A 22,212-nucleotide genomic window follows, 5' to 3' on the forward strand; every position below is an offset into this window, starting at 1 on the left:
CCTTTACTCAATTTTAGAAGTAAAACTGGGAGGAGAAAGGACTCTTTGATGCACCTCTGCATCGGTTTTGTGGCCATTTGGAAGACAGACGAGACTTAAACTACTTTCAAATGTTCAGCAATGCTGGGTGGATTTGATCTTTAAACAACAATAACAACAAAAAAGACCATGTGACTGTGAAAAGCACTGCAGACTGTATTAAAAACAACAGCCACCCTTCACTCTGGGGTTATTTTCTTCAATACAGTTCCTTTCTAAATGCATTTTTCAATTCTGACTCTGTTCTGGACTGTAGAATGAAGGCTTTGCCAATTATCAGTGTTCCTAAGTCTACAGGCAATTAAGGTGAACTGCACAATTGTATCAATAGAAGCTTTGTGAAATGCAAACTACATTTAATGAGCATTTTCCTCGGCTTTTGACCTGTATCTTATTAGTTGAGGGAGTGCTTTGTGGGGACCATAGGGCATAGGGTCTCAGATTTGTTTTTAAAATAAATTGATCTTCATTACTTTACGCTGCAAATATAATTTGCACTGACCTTTTCTGCTAATACAGATCACACTAGGAGTTGAATTGCTGAAATTGTTCTGTGCACTAATATTGCTAGGTAGATTATTTTATTAGCACCCACAAGTATGCAAGGTACTCCACAGAAAGCATGCTCATGCCCTGTGCCACTTACAAGCTAAGGTCCTGATTGGAGCTGGTCTGAATCAGAATGGAAAGTTAAAATTTTTCATGGAACAGATATTCCCCCCCAAACTGATCCAGAAACCTTGAAACATATTGCTTCTATGACACTGAATAATTTCATTTCAATCATGTTCAAACATAAAAGATGAAATTTGCATACATATAATATTTAATATATTAATATAACATTATAGCAAAATACTACTTTTAAAAGTCAAAACAAAATTAATGGAAATGATAACATCAAAACAAAACCTTTTTACTGACAAACAAAATGTTTCAACACTGTCAAAACAAAATGAGAAAGTCATAATGATTCATTCTGAAACTCCCCCCACCTAAATTTTTCTTGAAATCGACACATTCCAACAAAATGTTTTAATTTTGAGAAAACTGCACTTTCCATTTAAAAAAAATTATTTTAACCAGCTCTAGTCCTGATTCTGCAGGTGGATCGTGCACTCATGTGGAGTTCAATGGGGTTCCATGCAGGCAAACTGGGCCACCAGCATAGATCCAGTTGCAGGACTGGGGCCGCAGGAGTGAATCTGAGAGGCAAGTGAGAGAAGATTCTTTCGAAACTTTTCCCATCACTCCTCTAGTACAGTTTCTAATTTACTTGGCGTTGCATACGACTATGGAGAGACAAGACATTCAGAACTGTTACTTTTCTTCTTTTCGCAGCTCACAAAAAATAAAACCCATCAACACAAGCACTGACCATTGTGAGAAAAATCTGTTCTTCCACTGTCATTTCTATAGCTTCTGTTGCTTCAGTTGATACCCAAAGAAATGTATGTAGCATATTTTTAGAAAGGGTTGGCCTATGCACAAACTTGCATCATAAGACCTAAATGGGTTTTAATTCATACTTTTGGTTATTTCGGTGCAAGTGTGTGTGGATAACAGACTCTGATTGCTAAATGAAAGTCTAGTATTATCCAGAGAGACGAGGGAGGTGAGGTAATATCTTTTATTATTATCCGCTCGAGCAAGATCAAAATACATTGATTTTGTTCCAAAATAATAATGCCCACACCTAGACTTGCATGGAAAAGATGTTAGTTATTTCAGTGCAAGTTTGTGAGTAGACTGGCCCTAAAAGAAGCAGGTTGCTGCACAGAAGTTCTCTGCATCCATGCCACAGCATTCACTTTATGCCAGGATAAAAGGAAACGTAACAACCTCTGTAAAATAAGATAATAAAGATACTCCTCTACTGCTGCAAGCAAAGTGCTGAGACTTAGCAACTGTGAGGCCCAGCTCATTTTGATCAGAGCTGCTCCTTGCTGCAAGGCTGTTAATCTTTTAGAACTGTAGCACCTGAAGTCTTTATTAGTCCCGATAAAGAAACAAGGATCAACATCACTAGAGTTGACGTGTGCAGCTGCTCACTAGTGCCTGGTCCTGTTTCAGCCTCTAGCATAGAAAGAGCAGGGTTTTTTAATACTGGTGATTGTGTGACAGTTGCTTTGCAAGAGGAATAATAGCAATTACTGAGCACTCTCTCTATTCGAGTAGTGGATAGTTCTGAGGGTGGAAAAATGGAACATGAAGTCATTTGCCCCTAGATGGCTAGCTTGTATCCAGGCCACGTGGAAGTCAATTAGGAGCCTTATGTAAAGCCCAGTCAGTGTGAGTCTTTTCATTGCAGCAGGCCCTGCATCTGAGGCCTGTTCTGTCGCTAATGTAGGAAATGTCTTGGTAGATCTCAGGGTATGTCTACCCAGCAATCAGAGGTGTGACTGCAGCACATAGCAATGGGGGGGGAGGGATAGCTCAGTGGTTTGAGCATTGGCCTGCTAAACCCAGGGTTGTGAGTTCAATCCTTGAGGGGGCCATTTGGGGATTTGGGGCAAAAATTGGGGATTGGTCCTGCTTTGAGCAGGGGGTTGGACTAGATGACCTCCTCAGGTCTCTTCCAACCCCAGTTCTCTAGAATTCATCATTAAAGCCTTTAGTCTTTAATAAGGAAGCTGAGATTTGTGTAGGTTTTTTGTAGCCATCCTACCAAATTATATAGCAGAGATGCAATTCCTTATTGAATTTAATAGGCAGGAGATGGGGGGGAAGGATGGCTTTCTGGTTAAGGCATGGCCCTGTGACTCAGGAAATCTGGATTCCTCTCTTAGCTCTTCTAGAGACTCCTTGTATGTCATTGGGAAATCACTTAGGCCCTGATCTTGCAAAAGCTTAAGCACATGCTTAATTTGAAGCTTGTGGGCAGTATCACTGAAGTAAAAATTAAGCCTGTGTAAGTATTTGCAGGATTAGAGCATTGTCCTCTCTGACCTCAGTTCCCCATTTGTCTCGTACTATATTTTTGTACCGCACCTAGCACAATGTGGCCTTGATTTCAGCAGGGTCTGTAGCACTCGCACAATACAAATAACAGAGGATGCGCCAAAAGCCTACACAAAGGTTCTAATCTTTTAAATTCAGTTGGGTTTTTCCATAGGGCATATCACTTCATAGCAAGGTAGACTAGATTACATACACTGGGTGAGCCTAGAGCAGGTATTTTATGGTCACGTCCCTCACCGAGTTGGCTGCCACTCAAGAAGTTGCACACAGCATATGATCAAAGCAAACTGGAATCTAAAAAGAGTTTTCTTTTCCTTTTTATTGGACCAGATTGTTTCACCAGATTGTTTCAAAAGTTAATACATATGTGATAAAAAGAATGATAGATGTCAGCTGTCACTTCTGTAATGAAAGCTGTCCCCAGTGAAGTCTAATGGAAAGGATAAGAGCTGTCTAAATCTGTGGTGAGAAGAAGGCTCACCCCATTATCTTCCCTTCCCTTGTACATCAAAAAAGGAAACTGAACAACAGAGAAGTTTCTCCTTTCTCTCCAGAGAAAAATCGCTGGGAGTTCATTCAAAGCTGTGCGTGGGATTTTCAGAAACACTGGCCTAACTCTGCTCACACAAAGCCAACGGTTAAATTCCCATGGACTTCAGTGAGTGTTGGAGTTAGGCCAGTTCTGAGTGTTGGAGGAAATCCCCCTCGGTGTCTAAGGGTATGTCTGTGCTGCAGTCAGCGGTGTGACGGAAGCACATGTGGACGTACCTGAGCTAGCTTTGATCGAGCTCGCTCAAATAATAATAGCAGTGAAGCCTCAGCAACATGGACTGTCAAAGCCCTCCTAGGACTTTGGGTACATATTTGAGCACCTTTGCCATGCTATAAACTTGCAGTTCCTCCGTTTTCTCTCCCTCTAAAATAGCGATAATACTCATCTCAATGACGTATTGTGAGAGTTTAGAGATAAGACACAACTGTTGAATATGGAACTGAATTTTCAATCCACTCTTAAACCCAAATTTGAGTGTGAGGTGATCCAAGGTTCTGGTTCAGGTTCCTCTCGTATGAACACATCTGAGTACCACGGGATCCTTAAAGACCAGTACTTAGATGATAAGTTCTTTGTTGCAGGGACCATCTTTTTTTTCTTTGTTTGTACAGCGCCTAGCGCAAAGGGATCCTGGTCCGTGACTGGGGCTGTTAGGCATTACGATAATACAAATAATAAATAAGTGGTTGGGACCTCAGTTTTACTCCTTGTCTGACAGATGGGCACCTCCAGTGGCACAGCACCCACTAACACCAGACTGAAGTGTTGATGCAGAATAGAATGCCAAAATAGAACTCAAGTGAAAAGTTTCCCTTACAGAAAAACCTTCCACAGCTACCCTGCATTTATGGATCCTGCCATATGTTTTTAACATGTGTGCGCTTTACTGTAAAGTGCATTCTTTCGACTACTGATGTCCCTAAGCCAAGAATTCTTGGATTTTATTATGATTTTTCAGGGGTGGGGGGAGGAAGGAATCTATTAGGAAATGCCTCCAATATGTTTTCTATAAGATTTCCTATTAATAGAGCCAATTTATGTTTTAAAATATATTCCAGTGTTTGTTTTCATTGTCCTTCCACTGCCAACAACACTCTGCAGCAATTTCTGGCTTCACTGGACTCTTTAGCAGTGAAAATATGGTTTCATCCCCCGTCTGCCTTGCTCTCTCTACCAACATATTTGTTTCAAAGTCTGGACGTCAGAGTCCTACCATGTAAAATCTGCAGCACATTAGAGGCAAAAAAATTTTTAAAAATTATTTGGTATCATAGCAAGACATTTAAAACTAAAAGACCACTCCAAGCATAGTTGGTGCATCTCAGCAGTTGTCAAGGAGTAAATTACACAAGTTTTACACCTAGGCTAGTGTTTGGCAGAGATTTTTACAGCTGTCTCAGCAGTCTGGATTCACGCAATCACTCAGGACTGATGTAGTTTTAGGCAAAAGGCTGATCACTCTTATTTTTAATGTGTTTTGTGTCAGAGTACACAGTGCACAGTATTAATAGGCTGAGAATATCAGTAAATTGGTAAAATAAAACATTATGTATTTCAGAAGTTGTAGTCACAAACTCTAGATTCAATCTTTTGAAGTTTGTAAAAATTAAAACCAACATTTTTTCAAGGTAGCATTTTTGGTGGGTACATCAGATCAAATCCTGCAATCCTCATTCAGACAAAGCTGAACTTCAGTAAGAGTAATTGCCTGCGTAAGGACGTGAAAATGTCGCGTACAGAATCCTTCCAAATCTGTCTGGCTGATTCTTTGCTTTGAGATACAGTATAACATCTGGCAACTTAAGATGCCTAGCATAAAACCAGATGCGATAGAGTAATGTAGCAGGGTATTTACAGGCAATTGCAAAAGAAAAATCTAAAACCAAATTGTGGTTAACAGACAATTATAAAAAGCTCTTTAATTTTTCTTTGTTTTGTAGCAATCAGATTGTAGGCTATTGTTAATTAAAAGATGCTTTTGTGAGTGACGGGCAACAAAGAAGTGATGGGAGCAAAGAGGAATGAGAGCCTAAAGATTTCCTGAGTCTGTTTCTTCTGTGCTTCTGTGGCAGCTAATGCAATGGGGGCGGAGGGAGGGGGGGTACCTTTTCTGGAGTGCCCAGTACTCAGCAGCTCCCAGTGAGGGCACAGTGGGAGAGATTCTGTGCTCTGCCTCTAACTGTGAAGTTAAGAACACAAAGCATAGGGAGTGAGCGGGGTGGGCTATGGTGGCTTTCAGCTAACTTCGTGCCCTTCTGATCCGAGGCTAGGGATCATAGGGATCCCCAGCATATATTAGAGAGTTTAGTTGGGGTCCCGTGAAAGGTTTGAGGAGATTTTTCTTTTGCCTGAGCTGGCTGTCTCCATCTCTCTGTGTTTGGGGGATTGGGTTGCCAGTTTTCTAGCAATTATTTCTAAATTCCAAACGGGTTTGAGAAACCTTCCTGACCTGATTTTTCATTGGTTGAGCTCACACTGCTGACGATAACATTGTGATCAGTCAGTCAATGAATGACAGCTACTTAAATAAACACCTGGATAACAGAACCTCCAGAACCCTCCAGTTCAACCTGATATCATGAGAGGCCTCCATAAGAAGCTGTAATCTTGATTTTTTTTAAAAAAACTGTCTGGCTCTTAGACCAAAAACATCTCAACTGGACTCCAACCAAAACGAATTGCCTACTTGCTGATCCCAAAGCCTGATGATAGAAGACAGGAATGGCATAGAAACACTGGCTTATCTCAGGAAGCTAAGAGCCTATCCCTCAAATTAAATCTGGAAGCAATGAGACATGTCATGTTCAATTTTGATCGCTGCAGTGAGTGGGATAGTGCAGAAGTTCTCAATGTGGGATTTGCAAACAGGTGTCAGGGGGCTGCAATTAACCTGTCCTTCCCATACTGCTAAATGGGAGAGGGGTTCCAGCTAGATGGGAGGGGAATCCTTAGGGGGGAGATAGGGTTCTGATACGGAAAAGGTTGAAAACCCACTGGGTTACTGTGTGTGTGCACCATGGCCGTCTACTGATTGGTTTCAGAACTGCCCAGCTCTGTGAACTAATCCCTACGCTGCTAATAGCTAAGGCACTACTGGAAGGTGCTGCGATACTATGCTGATGAGCACTGTCTAAGAACCGATATAGAATAGAAAAGAAGAGCTAATGAGCTTCACCTTTAGTGCCACCTTTTGGAGCAGGAGGATATGAGTTCTAGTCCCAGTCCTGCCAATCAATTCCCAGTGGTCCTGATATGTAGTTGGATGACAACTGCAGAATCCCATGTAGCTATGGACCATTTAACTGGTATTTTGAGCTGCTTCTGAGCCAAAATAGCCTTTCACCTCAAAAAAGCCACTGTCATTAATTCATCTAGATGTGACAGATAAATTAACTGTGGGACTGGGTGGCTTAAGGCCTTGATCATAGTCATCAAACACCTCCACCCTCTAAGGTTAAATTGGGTTACCGTCCAGCTGCTGTTCAGAGGTCTATAAGAAATGAACTGGTGGTCTCAGTCCATTGCAGAGTGGGCAAGTGTCCACACCACTCAATAAACCAGCTCTGATTGGTCCCCCTTGTTGTCATTCTCTGCTGAGAGGCAAAGAACTCCTTTCTTGCCCCTGGAGGTGGATCCTCTTGCATAGCTGCTACACCTGTCCTCTGAATAAAGAGATGCTCTCCTTCTGCAGGGCTATGAGGGCATCAGCTTCCACTAGCACTGAAAAGACTAAGTGATGACGTGGGTGAGAGGAGGAGGGAAGGTGTTGGGGAACGGGGGGCTGGGAAATTGTGCTTTGTAAGTAAAAATAAACTCAATGTGCAAAGGTCTATCAGGGTAATTACTGGGTGCAAAGAACCGTGTGCACACATATAAATGCAGGATGCTTTGCAGGTGCTGGGGAGGGAGGAATTTGTATTTAGCTCCTGCTGCATCTCACATTCTCTTTGCCTCTCCCCCTGGCAGTCTGATGGGACCATCCTGGCCATCGCCTTGTTGATCCTATTCCTTCTCCTGATGCTGGCTCTGCTCTGGTGGTTCTGGCCTCTGTGCTGTACAGTGGTAAGTCCCTGCTTCCACCCCCGTCTGTCTGCACTGTAGCTGTAACCGCGCTGTCAGGGGCATGGAGCGAAATAACAGCAGAGGTGCTGGCATGGACAACAGACATAGAAAGCTGACAAGCAGTAGCCTCTGATAACCAAACTGCAAACCGAGAGAAACTGCTGTGGATTCCAAGCCAGTGATAATTTAGTGTGCATCACTGAGGGGGAGGATTTTTATTACCAGGAATAAAAGTATTTCTGAGTGATAAGCTCATTTCTAAACACTTAAGTTAGTCTTGGCATATTTTTTAATTAAATAGGAATGACCCAGGCAACATATCCAGCAAAATTCATCTCTGGAGTAAGTCTGCTGAAATCCATGGACTTGTTCCAGGGATTCATCTGGCCCATGGTCTCCTTTGGCCTCCCCCCATATAAAAGCAACATTGTTTCCAAATGTATCCATGTTTATGGGTCTCCAAAGGATTCTGGGATGAAGTGCACAATTCATCACTCTATTTACAGTAGATGCAAAGGTCACTCAGTACATCAGAACAGTAAATAGGTCATGGAGTTACAGAAGAGGCAAAACTCCCCTTGACATCAGTGGGAGTCACAGGTATGGCAAGGTTTAGGATGAGGCACTAAAATAGGAAAGGGTTTCAGGAGATGTATACAGGAGCAGGTTCCGAGATGAATGAAACTAACCCAGGATGCTCTGCTGAATCGACATTTCGACCTACGTGCACTTTAACAGAATGATGGAAGATGAAATGCCAACTACTGTAGAATGACCTTTCAGGCCATAAAGAAAAGGAGTACTTGTGGCACCTTAGAGACTAACCAATTTATTTGAGCATGAGCTTTCATGAGCTACAGCTCACTTCATCGGATTTCGTGAGCTGTAGCTCACGAAAGCTCATGCTCAAATAAATTGGTTAGTCTCTAAGGTGCCACAAGTACTCCTTTTCTTTTTGCGAATACAGACTAACACGGCTGTTACTCTGAAACCTTTCAGGCCATGTTTCCAAAGGAGGGTATATTCGGAAAATGCCACGGATGAAATTCTGTCAGAATGGAAATCAGTGGGAGTTTTGCTATTTAATCCGGTGGGACTAGGATTCCACCCCTCGTTTGCACGTGCAAAGTGGATAAATGAAAGTGCAAGTGGACAGCTTGGTGCATTGTGTGTGCAATGGTTGGTGGTGCACACAAGAGGCTAGCTGTGCTGAATACAAACCCCCCTAGACACTGTGGCTACATACTCAAGGCAGCTAACCACTGCCATTGCCCGTTGCTACACGACTATTTTTAGCACAGTTGCTCAATGAGTCCTTGTGCAAGTTTGTCTACAAGAGCTGGGAATCACATCCCTGACTCCTAGTGTAGACGTAGCCTGAATCTGACCCCACTCTCAGCATGTGCATCCTTCTCATTTTTGTGCCGTAGCTTCTTTAAATACAGGAGTGGGGACAGTATTTAAATGAGGTGCTCGACCACACCTCTAACATCTAACTCCAGTCTCGGCTTTACCGTGGCTTTCTGGAAGGCTGTGTGGAAGAATCCAGCAATTTGCTTGGTTCTCAGTCTGGACTGCAGCCAGCCAAAATATTTGGAACCAAAAGTTGGAGGGAGAAAAAACAGGAAATATGCTAGAAAGATGCAAGAAGCACTGTTAAGCTTGAGGAAGAGGAGGAAACATAGAGTGTGAGTCTACAGTAACCCTGAAGAGCCATAAAATTATATTTTACAGCTACCCCCTACAACTTGTCAGTCATGAATAACAAAGTTATACAAACTCTGACACCCATCTACTCCCACAGGGATCTCTAAAATTAGGCTCAATTCCTCTCCAGTTAAGATGATTTAAAAAAAACACAAACACAAACAACCTAGTGAAAGACCTGACCGAGACGTTAACATGGAGAGAGACATTCTCTGAGTACCCCATTCTCCAGTCCTCGCTCAGAGCAAGATTCTAATACTCTGGGCCAAAGGCCAAATCCTCACCTGGTGTAAATTGGTATCATTTCATTGAAGTCAATGGAGCTGTGCTGATTTACACCAGCTGAGGATCTGATGTTTTTATCACAGTGGATAGTGTCTTACTCCACGAGCGGTCCCGCTGTAGTTAGTAGAGGTCTGTCTGCACAGCAATGATAACAGTCCCACAACACCAAGTCTCAAAGCCCAGGTCAGCTGACCAGCTCACCGAGCTCAGGCTGTTGGTCTTGAAATAGTACTGTAGACGTTTCAAGCTCAGGCTCTGAAACCCCATGATTGGGGAGGATCTCAGAGCCAAGGCTCCAGCCTGAGACCCAGTGTCTACACTGCCATTTTTAGCCCTGCAAGCCTGAGCCCCATGACACATTAGCTGTCCTGGGCTCTGGGACTTGCTTCTGTGTAGACATACCCTAGGACACACATGGCTTTCAGTGTTGGTCGGCATGAGTGAGGCGCTCTGAACCTGGCCCTCAGTCCTTACCCTCTCTGAAGTCAATATGAGTTTTGACTGAGAGAAATGAAGGATCTGGCCCTAAGTTTCCATCCCTGCTTCCCTACAGTAGGTCCTAAAGGACTTAACAATGACAGTTCCTTTCTTTGACACGATTCCAGCATCTGTGGCTTTTCCTCTCCCACAGGGACAATAAAGTTTCAAGCCATTGTAATTTTCCATGGCTTGACTATGAGAAGTGCTCCAGGTTAGATCAAGCTTAGCTAAGGTCGCTAAGTCTGACTTAACTCCTTTTTCCTAGTTGAGATGCAGGGTAACACCTTATAGCTAGTTGAGTTGTACCCTTGCTAGGCCTAACACCTAGGCAGGAGCCTAGGCTACAATCCAACCAGCAAATATCAAGCTACAGGTATAACCTTGCATCTCTCCTTGGAAAAAGGTGGCATTTAGGTCATGCTAGCTAAACTCAAGCTAAACTTCACTTCTTTTCCTAATCAAGACAAGGACAATGAGATTACACACATTCTTTCCACCACAGAGAGGGCTGTGGAGGGGTGGCGGGGTGTACTGGGGCAATGAAACACCCAGCACATAAGCTGGAATGAGAATAAAAATCGCCACTCTGGGGATTGTATAAGAGTCAAACATGCAGCTAGTCAAGGAAATAATAGCCAAGAACAACGCACTGCTTGGAGTAGGCTGCATTCTGTTCTTGGTTATACCAGAGTGAGTCTGGAGTAATTCCACTGGAGTTATTGTAGATTTATGTCTGAATAAATGAGAACAGAATCTGGCCCTATAAGAGCAAAGATGGTGAGAAGCACAGAAAAGACATCCCTTCAGCTTGTTTCCTGGTTGCAGTCCCTGCAGTCCTGCTAGGGGATATAAAATAATATGGACCCACTGAACGTAGAGGGAGGTTAAACCAATTTATTTTACAGAGCACCCACCTTTCCTCTAGGCATCCCACAGCACTTTACTGACATAAGTCAGGCAAGGGTTATCCAGACACAGAGAGGTCAAATTATCAAACATGCCTATTCATTTTGGGGTGTCCAATTTTGACACATCTTTTTGGGGCCTGATTTTCAGAAAATGCTGAGCACTCGTCCTCTGAAAATCAGACCCTTATGATTTGCTTTCAGTTGGGCACCCAAAAATGGTTTTGCCCCAAATCATTGAAAGTTTAGGCCCAGAAGTCCTGACTCCCAGTTCCCTCAACCACTCTGTAACTGACTGAATATTGGAGGCACTATTCTGTTTTTTGCCTCAGGTAAACTGAAAAATTATCCCTCCCCCCCCCCTCCGCCCCGCCTTCCCCCTTATCTTTTCCCTGGTCATAGAATCATAAAAATGTAGAGCTGGAAGGGACCTTGAGAGGTCATCAAGTCCAGCCCCTTGTGCTGAGGCAGGACCAAGTAAACCTAGACCATCCCTGACAGGGGTTTGTCCAACCTGTTCTTAAAAACCTCCAATGGCGGGAATTCTGCAACCTCCTTGGTAACCTGGTCCAGAGCTTAACTACCCTTAGAGTTAGAAATTTTTTTTCCTAATATCTAACCTAAATCTCCCTTGCTGCAGATTAAGATCATTAGTTCTTGCTGACCTTCAATGGACATGGAGAACAATTGACCACAGTCCTCTTTATAAGAGTTCTTAACATATATGAAGACTGTTATTAGGTTGCACCCCTCACTCTTCTTTTCTCAAGATTACATGTGCCCAGTTTTTAAGCCTTTCCTCATAGGTCAGTTTTTCTAAACCTTTTATCATTTTTTGTTGGTCTCCTCTGGATTCTCTCCAGTTTGTCCACATCTTTCCTAAAGATGCCCAGAACTGGACACAGTACTCCAGATGAGGCCTTACCAGTGCTGAGTAGAGTGGGACAGCTACCTCCTGTGTCTTACATTCGGCATTTTAGTTAATACACACCAGAATGATATCAGTCTTTTTTGCAAGTGTATCATCTCTCACATCTGCAGGAGGAGGTTGACTCTCCCAGTCTAAGGAGAAATACTGCTTTAAAACTGGGTCCTTCCGTAGGCAGTTGGATCATAGCAAGGCTTGCCGGATCTTACAACTAGCGATGACATTATTTTATTTTTGTTTCTGCAAATGGATTTCACTTAGATCTTCATTCTGAAGAAAATGGGTTAGACATTTGGGAGCAACACCCATTGAACCTGGCCCAATTTATCGACCTAATCGGTTCAGAAAATCAGCCTAGAAAAAGGGAGTGCCCTTTGCAGATTCTGGAATGTCATTTTCATTCCTTGTGGAATTGCATGTCCGCTCCATTCATCTGCAAACTGCATCACAAGCCAAGATGAGGTTAATTAATGGAAGATTTTGGTTCTTAATCTGTGGGGCCTAGTCTCCCATAAACACATGGAAGAGTTTGGCATGAATCACAATTAATATTAAACAATGTGAGCCACATATCTGTTTTTGCACTTCAACGTGAAAATAAAAGCCAGACATAGTCTCAGATCTGAAAGCAGACACTGCTTCCCACCCCAAATTTTAGAGGGGTTCAGATTAAGATGCCTAGATTTGCTCTCACCCTTATGGAATTGGTTGGATTTAAATGTGGACTAATTGGCTTCCTTGCTGGGACTGATTTCCGGGAAGGTCCAATTGTTTTTTCTCTCCCTTGAGAGCTTGGAGAGGGCTCTACTTAAGGTAACTGCGTGGGGCAGCTTTCTAAACCTCAGGCTTCTACTCTGATTGGAACCTTAGAACCACAGCCAAGATTGTCAAAAGTGTCAGTGATTTTTAGTACCCGAAGTTTTGGGTCCCCAATTTAAGACATCTCAAAGGGCCTGACTTTTCAGAAAGAGCACAGCATCCACTCTCAGGCCCCTGAACATATCTTTGGTTGGACACCCAAAAACTGAAGGAACATACGTGCTGAGAACACCTGGCATAGACATTAGAACTGAAACACATCTACTAGGTCCAGATGCCCAATCCATCTCCTCTAACCCCACCAGTGCAGATTGGTCCCTACAGTCCATTCTCTGGTGCTCTGTCCTGTCCAGCTTTAAATGTCTTGAACCACCGGGCTTCCACCAGTCTGAAAATAATAATAAAAATTAGGGTTTTTACAGTGGCTACAATGTATAAGTGTTCTATAACTTTCCATATGAATAAGGGTCAAATTCCCCCTCAGGTAATATCATTCTCCTTGCCTAAATTACTGCTGTACTTTCAGCTAGATGCAGCCTTCTTCACTTCCTGCCTTAAACTGTTTGTGTAGCTATGAAATAGCTGTTGTGTTCCACCCAAGAGGCAACAGTAAATGACGTGATGCCTCTATAGCACTTATTTATCACATAGCACTGTAAGGAGTTAGTAAGTACAGCACTCCAAGCAGGTGGAGATCCTACTCAGCTTCTAACGCTGTGAAAGCACGCTGGATAGGATTCAGGTTTACCCGCAGTTCCTGGAGTTTGCCTTTATTGCTAACCAAATTAACAATGATGCAACTCACATCTCTTCCAGAGCGCGGCTAACTGTAGTGGAGTGTTTTTTTCCTGTAGGGCCTCCTCTGTCCTAGTCCTGGTTCCCTCTGCCTCAGCAACTCAGGGCCTGATTCTCCAGCTTCTCAGAGCCATTTACACCTGTGAAAAATTGGTGTAAAATTTGGATTTAGTAGGATTTTACACCCACACCCCCTAGGCAGAGGAGAATCAGACACTCAAGCTCTTTTGTACTTCTAGCTTGTAACTGATCGTGCTTGCCTGCTCTAACAGAGGGCAGGTCTGCAGCAAGAACTGCATTTCTCTGCATGGTGCTAGCACCTGACACCAGGGCGAGTCAGCAAAGAGAGCTCTGCATCCATCAGTTTACAAGCATGTTGAAATCATTTGGTGAAAGATGGTATAAAGACAAAGAATCAGTTTATTGCCCTGAATTTTCACAGCTAAATGTGCAAAAGTGCTGACAGCAAATCACAAAGATTCTTCCCGTGCCAAGAAAAGCCAATGACCACACTCTCCACCCACCCTTGCTACCTTTCAAACAAAATGGCCATAAGGAAGTGTTTTCACAACATGATGATGAAGCAAAAGCCCTCAGGTGTCTATGGGCTAACTAGCTAATATGGTCGATGCACCATGGTCATTTCTCCCCTTCAGATACAGGAGCCATAGCAGCAAGTGACACCAAGAAAGAAGAAATAGCCTGGGGTTATAAAAACAATTACAACACACATGAACAAACACTTCAGCTTTGCCAAGCTAAACTAGGCTAAGCGTTTTGCTTGGCCAGGCATTCTCCCAGCTGATTGCATTCTGCAGGCCCATGTGGCACGCACTGAGAGAGAGAGAGAGAGAGCAAGAACTACACCTCACAGCCCCGTACAAAACACAGCAGGCTCGACCCTCCTGTCCCAACACACAGAATTCGCACCCATCAACTACATTGGAGCCCTGTTTCTTCTCGTATTGGGAAGTCCCTTTATGCTTGAGCAAGTGTAAAACACCGCACCTCTGATTTGGTACCACTTTCCATCCATTGTGTGTGTGTGTGTGTGTGTCTGTCTGTCTGTTTGTGCACACAATGAGGTATGTGTGCGTATGTGTGTGAGAGAGAGAGAGAGAGACTACATATAGCTCAAACCCATCGCTCTGGATTTCCAGCCCAATCTGTCGTCCAACAGTTTCCGATAACTTCAGCTATGCAGATAAATGTTTGGATACTTAGCTTGGCCAAAGCTCCTGGGCCTATTTGTCCTCAGACATATACCAGTGCAAATCAGGAGAAACTCCACTGAACTCAACAGGCTTGCACAGAATAAACAATGTGTGAGACAAGCCTAAGGCATCTTTTAGTGGTCATGAAAAGCTGCACATTTTGGAGCCTGATCTGAACTTCCACAGGTTGGATCTGGGGTTTGGGGTCTGCTTCGGAGCTTCACCCACAACTGTGGCCAGAAACCCAAATATTTCCGATAACGGGGCTAGGAAAGCCTCCGCTGTCAACTTTGGAACTTCTGCATGCATGGTCAGCCTTTATGCTGTTAAAAGCCATTTTCCGGAGGTCTTGTTGTCTCCATGTTCTTAAAACAAAAAGCACCACTTTGAATAAACCATCTTGCTTAAACCCACAATTCCATCTCCAGAAAGCAAGGTTCTGTTTGATGTGGGCTCCTTCTCACCCACCAGAAGCTGAACTCCTTCACCAAGGCACTGTGTTGGTTTAACCCTCTTGGCAAACTATGCAGTGTCCTTTGCTACACTCAGAGCCTGACTATTCGAAAGTGCTGACTAATGGAACCCTAGACGTTCCAGAGAATAAACACACTCAGGTTAAGCAAGCAACCTCCTCCACGATCTTGTGCCTTTGTGCCTTGGATCCCTTGCAGGATTGGAAATGTGTGTGTTTTTTCTTTCTCTTTGTCCTCCCTGAGCCATTTAGCAAACCTGAAAATTCCTACAGCTTGGGGGTGTTTTATGAGCTGTGGAGAAATAATAAAAGGAAGAACCCATTCTCCTTGAGTATGCTTCTAATACAAATAACAAGCCTAAATTGATAAATACAGATGAAAGCCTGTGTGGTCAAGTGGATTGGGTAGTTGATAGGTACTCACGGGGAGTTGAGTTGTATTCCCAGCTGTCACTGACTTTGGGGAAATCATTCTCTTTGTCTATTCTTATCTATATAGGTTCTTATACCATCCTTATCACCATAGTATCTGACCACCTTCCAGTTGTGCATTTAGTGATATGATTATCATCTGTTATGACAGTTCATTCTTTCTCATCCTCTCCCCAGAAGGCAGAATTGTTTGTGGAGTTTAGTGATTTGTTTTGGTAGGGTTTTTTCAGGAGTGGAGCTGAGTGTTTTTATATATATATATATATATATATATATATATATACACACACACACACATACATACACCCCCACAGCTCTGCGTTTATGTTAGAGAAGGCAAGTCAAAGAAGTGCACCTGGCACTTGCAGTGGAAGGTGGTAAGATCAGATGTTTGTCTGCCTTTTTCCTCTCTCCTACCTTTAGCCCATCTTGTTTCTTTAGATTATAATCTCTTAATGGTGGGGACAGTCTCTCATTATGTGTTTTTACAGTGCCTAGCACAATGGGTCCCTGATCATGGTTATGACACCTAATACACATAACAATAATACATGATCACACTTTGCACTTTTACTAACAAATTCATCCACCTCCTTACAGGGTTCCCATCACTGTAGTATCTCATAGTTATTGATGCATTGATCCTCATGAAGTGGGGAAGCATTATCTGTCCCATTTTACAGATGGGGAAACAGACACACAGAGATCTAATTGAACCTGGTTCATTCATGACTATTTTAAGGCCCCTTTGCATGCTCCCAGAGTGGGGCAAAGGGAACTTAGTGTAACAAAGAATCAGGCCCTAAGGCCTAAAAGTATTGAGGCTTCTAATTCCCATTGAAATTAATTGGAGTTAGGGTCCCAAATACCTTTACAAATCTGGCCCTAAGTGCATTTCCAAAGGTCCCCTGATACAGGATTCTATAGCCTGGCTCACAAAAAAAAACTACAGAAGGGGGGATCTCATTCTTTATTCAATTTCTATAGGGCCCCATTTATTTACATTCCTTATATGACTTTTCCATACGGGATCAAGGAGAGTGAGAGGAAAGTTCCTGGCCCCTGGACAGGGTGGGATTCCTGGAAAGACTCACCACCTCCTACGTAACCTAACTCCTAATGCTCAGAATGGGAACATGCACAAGGGGCTACAGGAGAAGGAAGAACCCAGACGGTAGTAGAGGAGTATGTGAGGCTGCTTCAAAGGAAGGCATGTTATTGTGCACAGTAGGGGCCCAGGGAAATGGGAAGGGACAGGAGTGAAGGGGAGCCTTGTTTCTCAGTGACAGGCCAATACAAAGGGTGTTAGCGCTGGGCAGCTGTGTTATAACCTTGTTCCCTGGCTCAGTTACAGTATATTCATAATACAATTTAAATGGTGCTCCAAGCAACAACTTTACTTCATATTTGATTCCAATGGATCATTTAATCAGATTCTCTTCCAAGAAGTTTTCCAGGATTTTTTCTTGTTGCTTTCCATGCAAACCCTAATGATTTAGGTGTAATTGTGCTGATAGAAATCTGGCTTGTTTATCAGAATAACAGAGTGAATTTATAATACTGCTAGGCCTGAATTTTTTAACCCTGCTCAGCAATCAGGTCTGACTGATGTCACTCATCTCCTCTTCTCTCTTTATGGTCTGGATCAGTGTGATAGCAGAATGCAATCAACATACAGTGTAGACAATACAGCAACACTCTGTGCAACCACTATGAGGAGCAATTAGAGTACAACCAAAATACAGTGCAAACAATACATTGTGAAACTAGAAATACAGTTGACTTACAGCACAAACACTATACAGTGCAATCAGAATACAATCAACATGCAAAGCAAACAATACAGTAACACACTGCAAGCTATATAGAGCAACCAAAATACAGTCAACACACTGCAATCAATATACAGTTCAACATGAACACAGGACAGTGCAAACAAGATAAGTACAAACAGAATGCAATCAACACACAGTATACACTATACAACAACATCAAGCTGAAACAGTACCCTAACACGCTGTGCAAACAACATGTAGACCAACCAGAGTACAGCCAACACACAGTGCAAACAATACAGCAATATGCAGAACAAGAGGAATAGACAGGGCAACTGGAATATAACCATTACCCAGTGTCAAGCTGTCCCTTGCAAGACAATTGACTGGATAAGCTGTAGGTCCTTCTCATCTTTAACTCTCATATGATGCTAAAGAAGAGTAGTGTGGATCACTGAGCGCTATCTTGTTGCTTTAGGATTCTTTGATTTGCTACCAGTCAATTTGTGGGAGGGAGAAGGTGCATGGAAACTTCCTGAGCCTCTTTAAGGCCAGTCACTATCATGCTGAGGAGTGCACAGACATTGTCAAAGCCAGGATGCCTGAAGGGTGCAGGGAGAAGTGGAGGAAGGCAGGGCCTTCTGTCCCTGCTACCTTTTGGCTCATGTAATTCACTGTGTTAGACTCTGTAGCTATGTCTCCCATATTTGCTGGCTACAGGGATTACGGCCTTGTTTACACTAGAGAAATGTAGCATGCTACCCACCATGCATGTAACACGTCTTGCAGCCGCAAGTACGTTAGTGACTCCCCCTCACAGCAGTGTTCAAATCTGCATGTGTGAGCGTGGATTAGCCTTGCTTCTGGCAAGCCTACCCACCGCGTCAGTCTGGGCTGAGACAGTGCCATTGTGGGCTGGTGCCTGCTGTTCTGAGCCAGTCACAGCTGTGGCCGTCCTTTAGCTCAACCATCAGAATCCATTATTGTTTCGTGAAGGACCTTGGTTCAGTCCGCATTCACGGCACGTGATGTCGACATGTGCATGACCTCGGGTTTGCTGGGCGCATGTATGACAGCTGCTGACGCACCAGGAATTGAACCGAAGCCCTCCAGAGCAGAAAACGTGAGCTAAGGAGACAAGGCTCCAAAGCTGGGGCTGTAACAGACTCACAGCCTCTTTGGATAGGGGATACTGGGTTAGACTTGCTGCCTCCTTTCCACCTTTGCTAGCTCCAGTCTGCAAGTCAGCCGGAATTCCTCCAGGGATTCCTGCTTGTGCTCCCTCCCCAGTAATGTGGCCAGCGGCTTCATCGCCACAGCCTGGCTCTTGGGTTTGCTGGTAATTCCTTTAATCCTCTTCAGATGTCATTGCTTCCTTCGAAATGGCCTTTTTGCTTCTAAACTCAAAACACAAGGGGTTGATTTGGTTTCAGTGCACACGCACAAGCTCTTCAAAGCTCTACACAATGGCCAATTGAACAAACGGCAGCTACTGTGCCCAGGGACAGGTAGCTGCAGTGACTCAGGGACACCCCTGCTCCGAGTCAAGCCATGAACAAGGGGATAACCCTGACCCCCTGGCCAGCCCCTTTCAACATCGTTACACGAGGGCACATGCTCCTCATTAATGACCACATTGCATGACTCGGGGCTTGTGAGAGGAAAATAAAAACAGTGAGCTCATTGGAGAAGCAAAACAGGGAACAAGAGGAATTTTCATAAATATTTATGTCTCCGGGACTCTTGTGCAGCAGCCATATTTTTCCTTCCCTTTCTATTTAAACAGTCAAGTTGTTTGTGGAGCCTCGCTTTTAAAAATGACTAACTCCAGGGCTTAAGCACATCTGCAGCAAACCTCCAGCAGCTCACACATGCCCCAGAGCCCAAATCTGCGACCTGTTGAAGTCAGGGAAGCTGAGGGCATTTGCCACTGTGCAGGAGGCATTCCGCACCTTGTAGCCTCTGGCCCGTTGAGTGCAGTTTAAAGAAAGGGTTCCTTCATTCAGATAAATGTGTGGCCATGGGACAAAATGAATCCCTGGTGTAGTCGCATTGACATGACTGGGCTTACCCCAAGGTTGGATTTAGCCCACTGATTTCAACAGCCATGCCTCAGGGATGAATTTGGAGTTCGGGAGAGATGTTTGACATGCCTGTATGTAATAGCTGTCCCTTTGGATGGCTTTCTATTGCACTTGGAGTGGAGAGCTGTAATAATAGCCAGCTATTTGTTGAGTCCTAGATACAAACTTCATGCATGAAATAATAGCCTCTCTCCCACATAAATTTAAATTGTTTCGATGGAGAATACACCCGATCAGCCCAAAACCTCACCCCAATTGCTTTATTAGTTAGAAATGCTGGGAGAGCCTCCAATTTATATGATCTTTTTTTAAATTAAAAAGCTCATGAGAGATTGTCTTCCTAACCCAACAACGTGAAGGATAATAAGCAGTAACTGCTTCCCTTCCCGTCGACTTTGCACAGAACATGAGACGGCAATGTGGTCTGGTGAACCGGGCATTGCATTGGGGTGCAGGAGACTTGTCATCTATTTCTGCCATAGACCTGGTGTGTAACCTCGAAGCAAGTCATTTCTCTATGCTTCTGTTTCTCCACTCTGCCTTGTCTATGTAGTTTGTGAGCTCCTGAGGGCAGGGACCATCTCTTACTGTGGGTAGTGAAGCACTGGAATGGGTTACCTAGGGAGCTGGTGGAATCTCCATCCTTAGAGGTTTTTAAGGCCCAGCTTGACAAAGCCCTGGCTGGGATGATTTAGTTGGGGTTGGTTCTGCTTTGAGCAGGGGGTTGGACTAGATGACCTCCTGAAGTCTCTTCCAACCCTAACCTTCTATGATTCTATGTACAGTGCTTAGCACATGGGGTGCTGATCTCAGCTGCGGCCTTTAGGTGATACAATAATCTGCATCTGTAGTTAATCCACCTCCCTAAAACACAGTAGGTAGGTTGACAGAAATATTCTTCCATTGACCTAGCGCTGACCACATGGGATCTCAGGTCAGCTTAACTACATCGCTCAGAGGTGGGGATTTTTCACACCCCCGAGTGACATCGTTGGGTCGATCTAATTCTCTAGTTTAGACCAGCCCATTATTACTCAGCTGAGGGGTTTTTTTAGCTGCACTGAATATTTTGCTCCTAGTTCAGAAAGCTGGAGTGTCAGTTCCAAGACTGGTTAGGTTCACTTTGACGTCACAATTGGCAGCGATCAGAGCTACAGGTGATATAAACGCTAATTGGGAACTATAATTAGGAGATGACTGCATGGCAGGGTTTTACAGTGGCTTATTAGGAATCCCCTTGGTTATCCCGACAGCATTAGCACACATAGGAACCACGTAATCGCACATGCATCGCAGTCGCGATCAGAGGAGCTGGCAGGGACAAATCCTCTATTAAAGTGACTTTTGCATCATGCTGACGAACAAAGTGTGGATTTAAGGTTGTCTGTTTCTGTTTGTTCCTTCCAGATTATCAAAGAGCCCCCACCACCCCCTGAAGAGGACAGTGAGGTAAGTGACACCGGCATTACCAGCTCTCACTGTGCCTGGCTTTCCAGACCAGTAGCACGTAGAACATAGCAGGAGGCAGGAGTTAGCATTTCGCATTCACCACCTTTGCTCTTGCTCCCAATAGGCAAACAGGGCTGTTTTAGCCACACATGAGGTCTGGGGCGCACTCTGCTTTCTGATTAATGTCTTCAGCGCATGTTTAATTCAGGCAGGGACAGGTCACTTTATTTTCACAGAGTGATGAGGTAACGATCCGCAGCCAGCGAGAGCTGGGTCTCTGTGGCGTGTAAAGGGAGCGGGAGGGAGAGAGACTGTTCTCTGCTTTGAGTAGCAGAGCAATGTAGCAAATCAGCCCTGTTCAGGACAGCAGTTAAATGCATGCTTAACTTTTGACTCAATCGGAGGACACAAGCACACTAGACTGTGTCATCTAGACAGATGGGTGAGCACTAGGTCGCACCACATCACCAGTGTGAGTAAAGGCTGTACACGCTATTCCTTAACGTTCCTTTCTAGCCAATTAGGTCTGAAGCCCAAAGGCCAAATTATGAGCTGGTGTAAATTGGTGTAATTCCATTGACTTCAGAGGAGCAGCACCACTGTATACCAGCGAAGAACTGGGTCCACGGGTTTTACTCAAGGAGACAGAAAAGCAACATTAAAACTCTCATGTGAAAATCTTAAACTTACTCCCCACTTATTCTTTCTCCAAATCCAGTCATGTGTGTACAAATCCAGTCATGTGTGATAATTAAATCTGGATCACTTTTGCTTTCCTGGGACAGACTCTTCCCTGATATATGACGGGCCTTTCTGTGCCATATTCACTTTCAACGAGCAGTGAGAGAGATTCTTCCTTCCCTTCCACTGCTTTGCAATTCGGTTACTAGACTAACTAGACCTTATCCCGAGCCCACTGACATCAATGGGACTCTTAGCATTGATTTCAGTGGGGTTTGGATTAGCTCGTCCTTACAGCAGGGTAAGTGAGAGGAGATTCAAGCCCATGAACAGTGTGGTGCAGTGGGTTTGTTCCCTTGCCTTTTGCTGCTGGGGATGTATTCTGGACTCTCATCCAGCTCACAAGTGAAAATGTGTTTGCTGGATTGAGCCTTACCCCACTCCCCATGAAGTCTGGCCAGAGAGCACTCTCTGCTCTAAGGCAGAGCTGTTAAAGTTCAGGGCCGAGAAGCATTAGCCGGGTGGAATCCTGCTCAGCTTCTGCCTATATAGTACTCACAGGAAAGCCAGT

General features: G+C 43.9%; 1 protein-coding gene across 1 annotated transcript in view; it reads left to right on the top strand.

Moving 5' to 3' along the window:
• ANTXR1 (ANTXR cell adhesion molecule 1) overlaps positions 1 to 22,212 on the top strand; it is a 181,156-nt gene that overhangs the window by 83,824 nt on the left and 75,120 nt on the right. The window contains exons 13-14 of the mRNA XM_073325259.2: positions 7,520 to 7,615; positions 20,919 to 20,960. Coding sequence (XP_073181360.1) covers positions 7,520 to 7,615; positions 20,919 to 20,960 — 138 coding nt within the window. The remainder of the gene's footprint in view (positions 1 to 7,519; positions 7,616 to 20,918; positions 20,961 to 22,212) is intronic.

This window comes from Lepidochelys kempii, chromosome 26 (genome assembly GCF_965140285.1).
Source record: "Lepidochelys kempii isolate rLepKem1 chromosome 26, rLepKem1.hap1, whole genome shotgun sequence".
NCBI classification, from domain to species: domain Eukaryota; kingdom Metazoa; phylum Chordata; order Testudines; family Cheloniidae; genus Lepidochelys; species Lepidochelys kempii.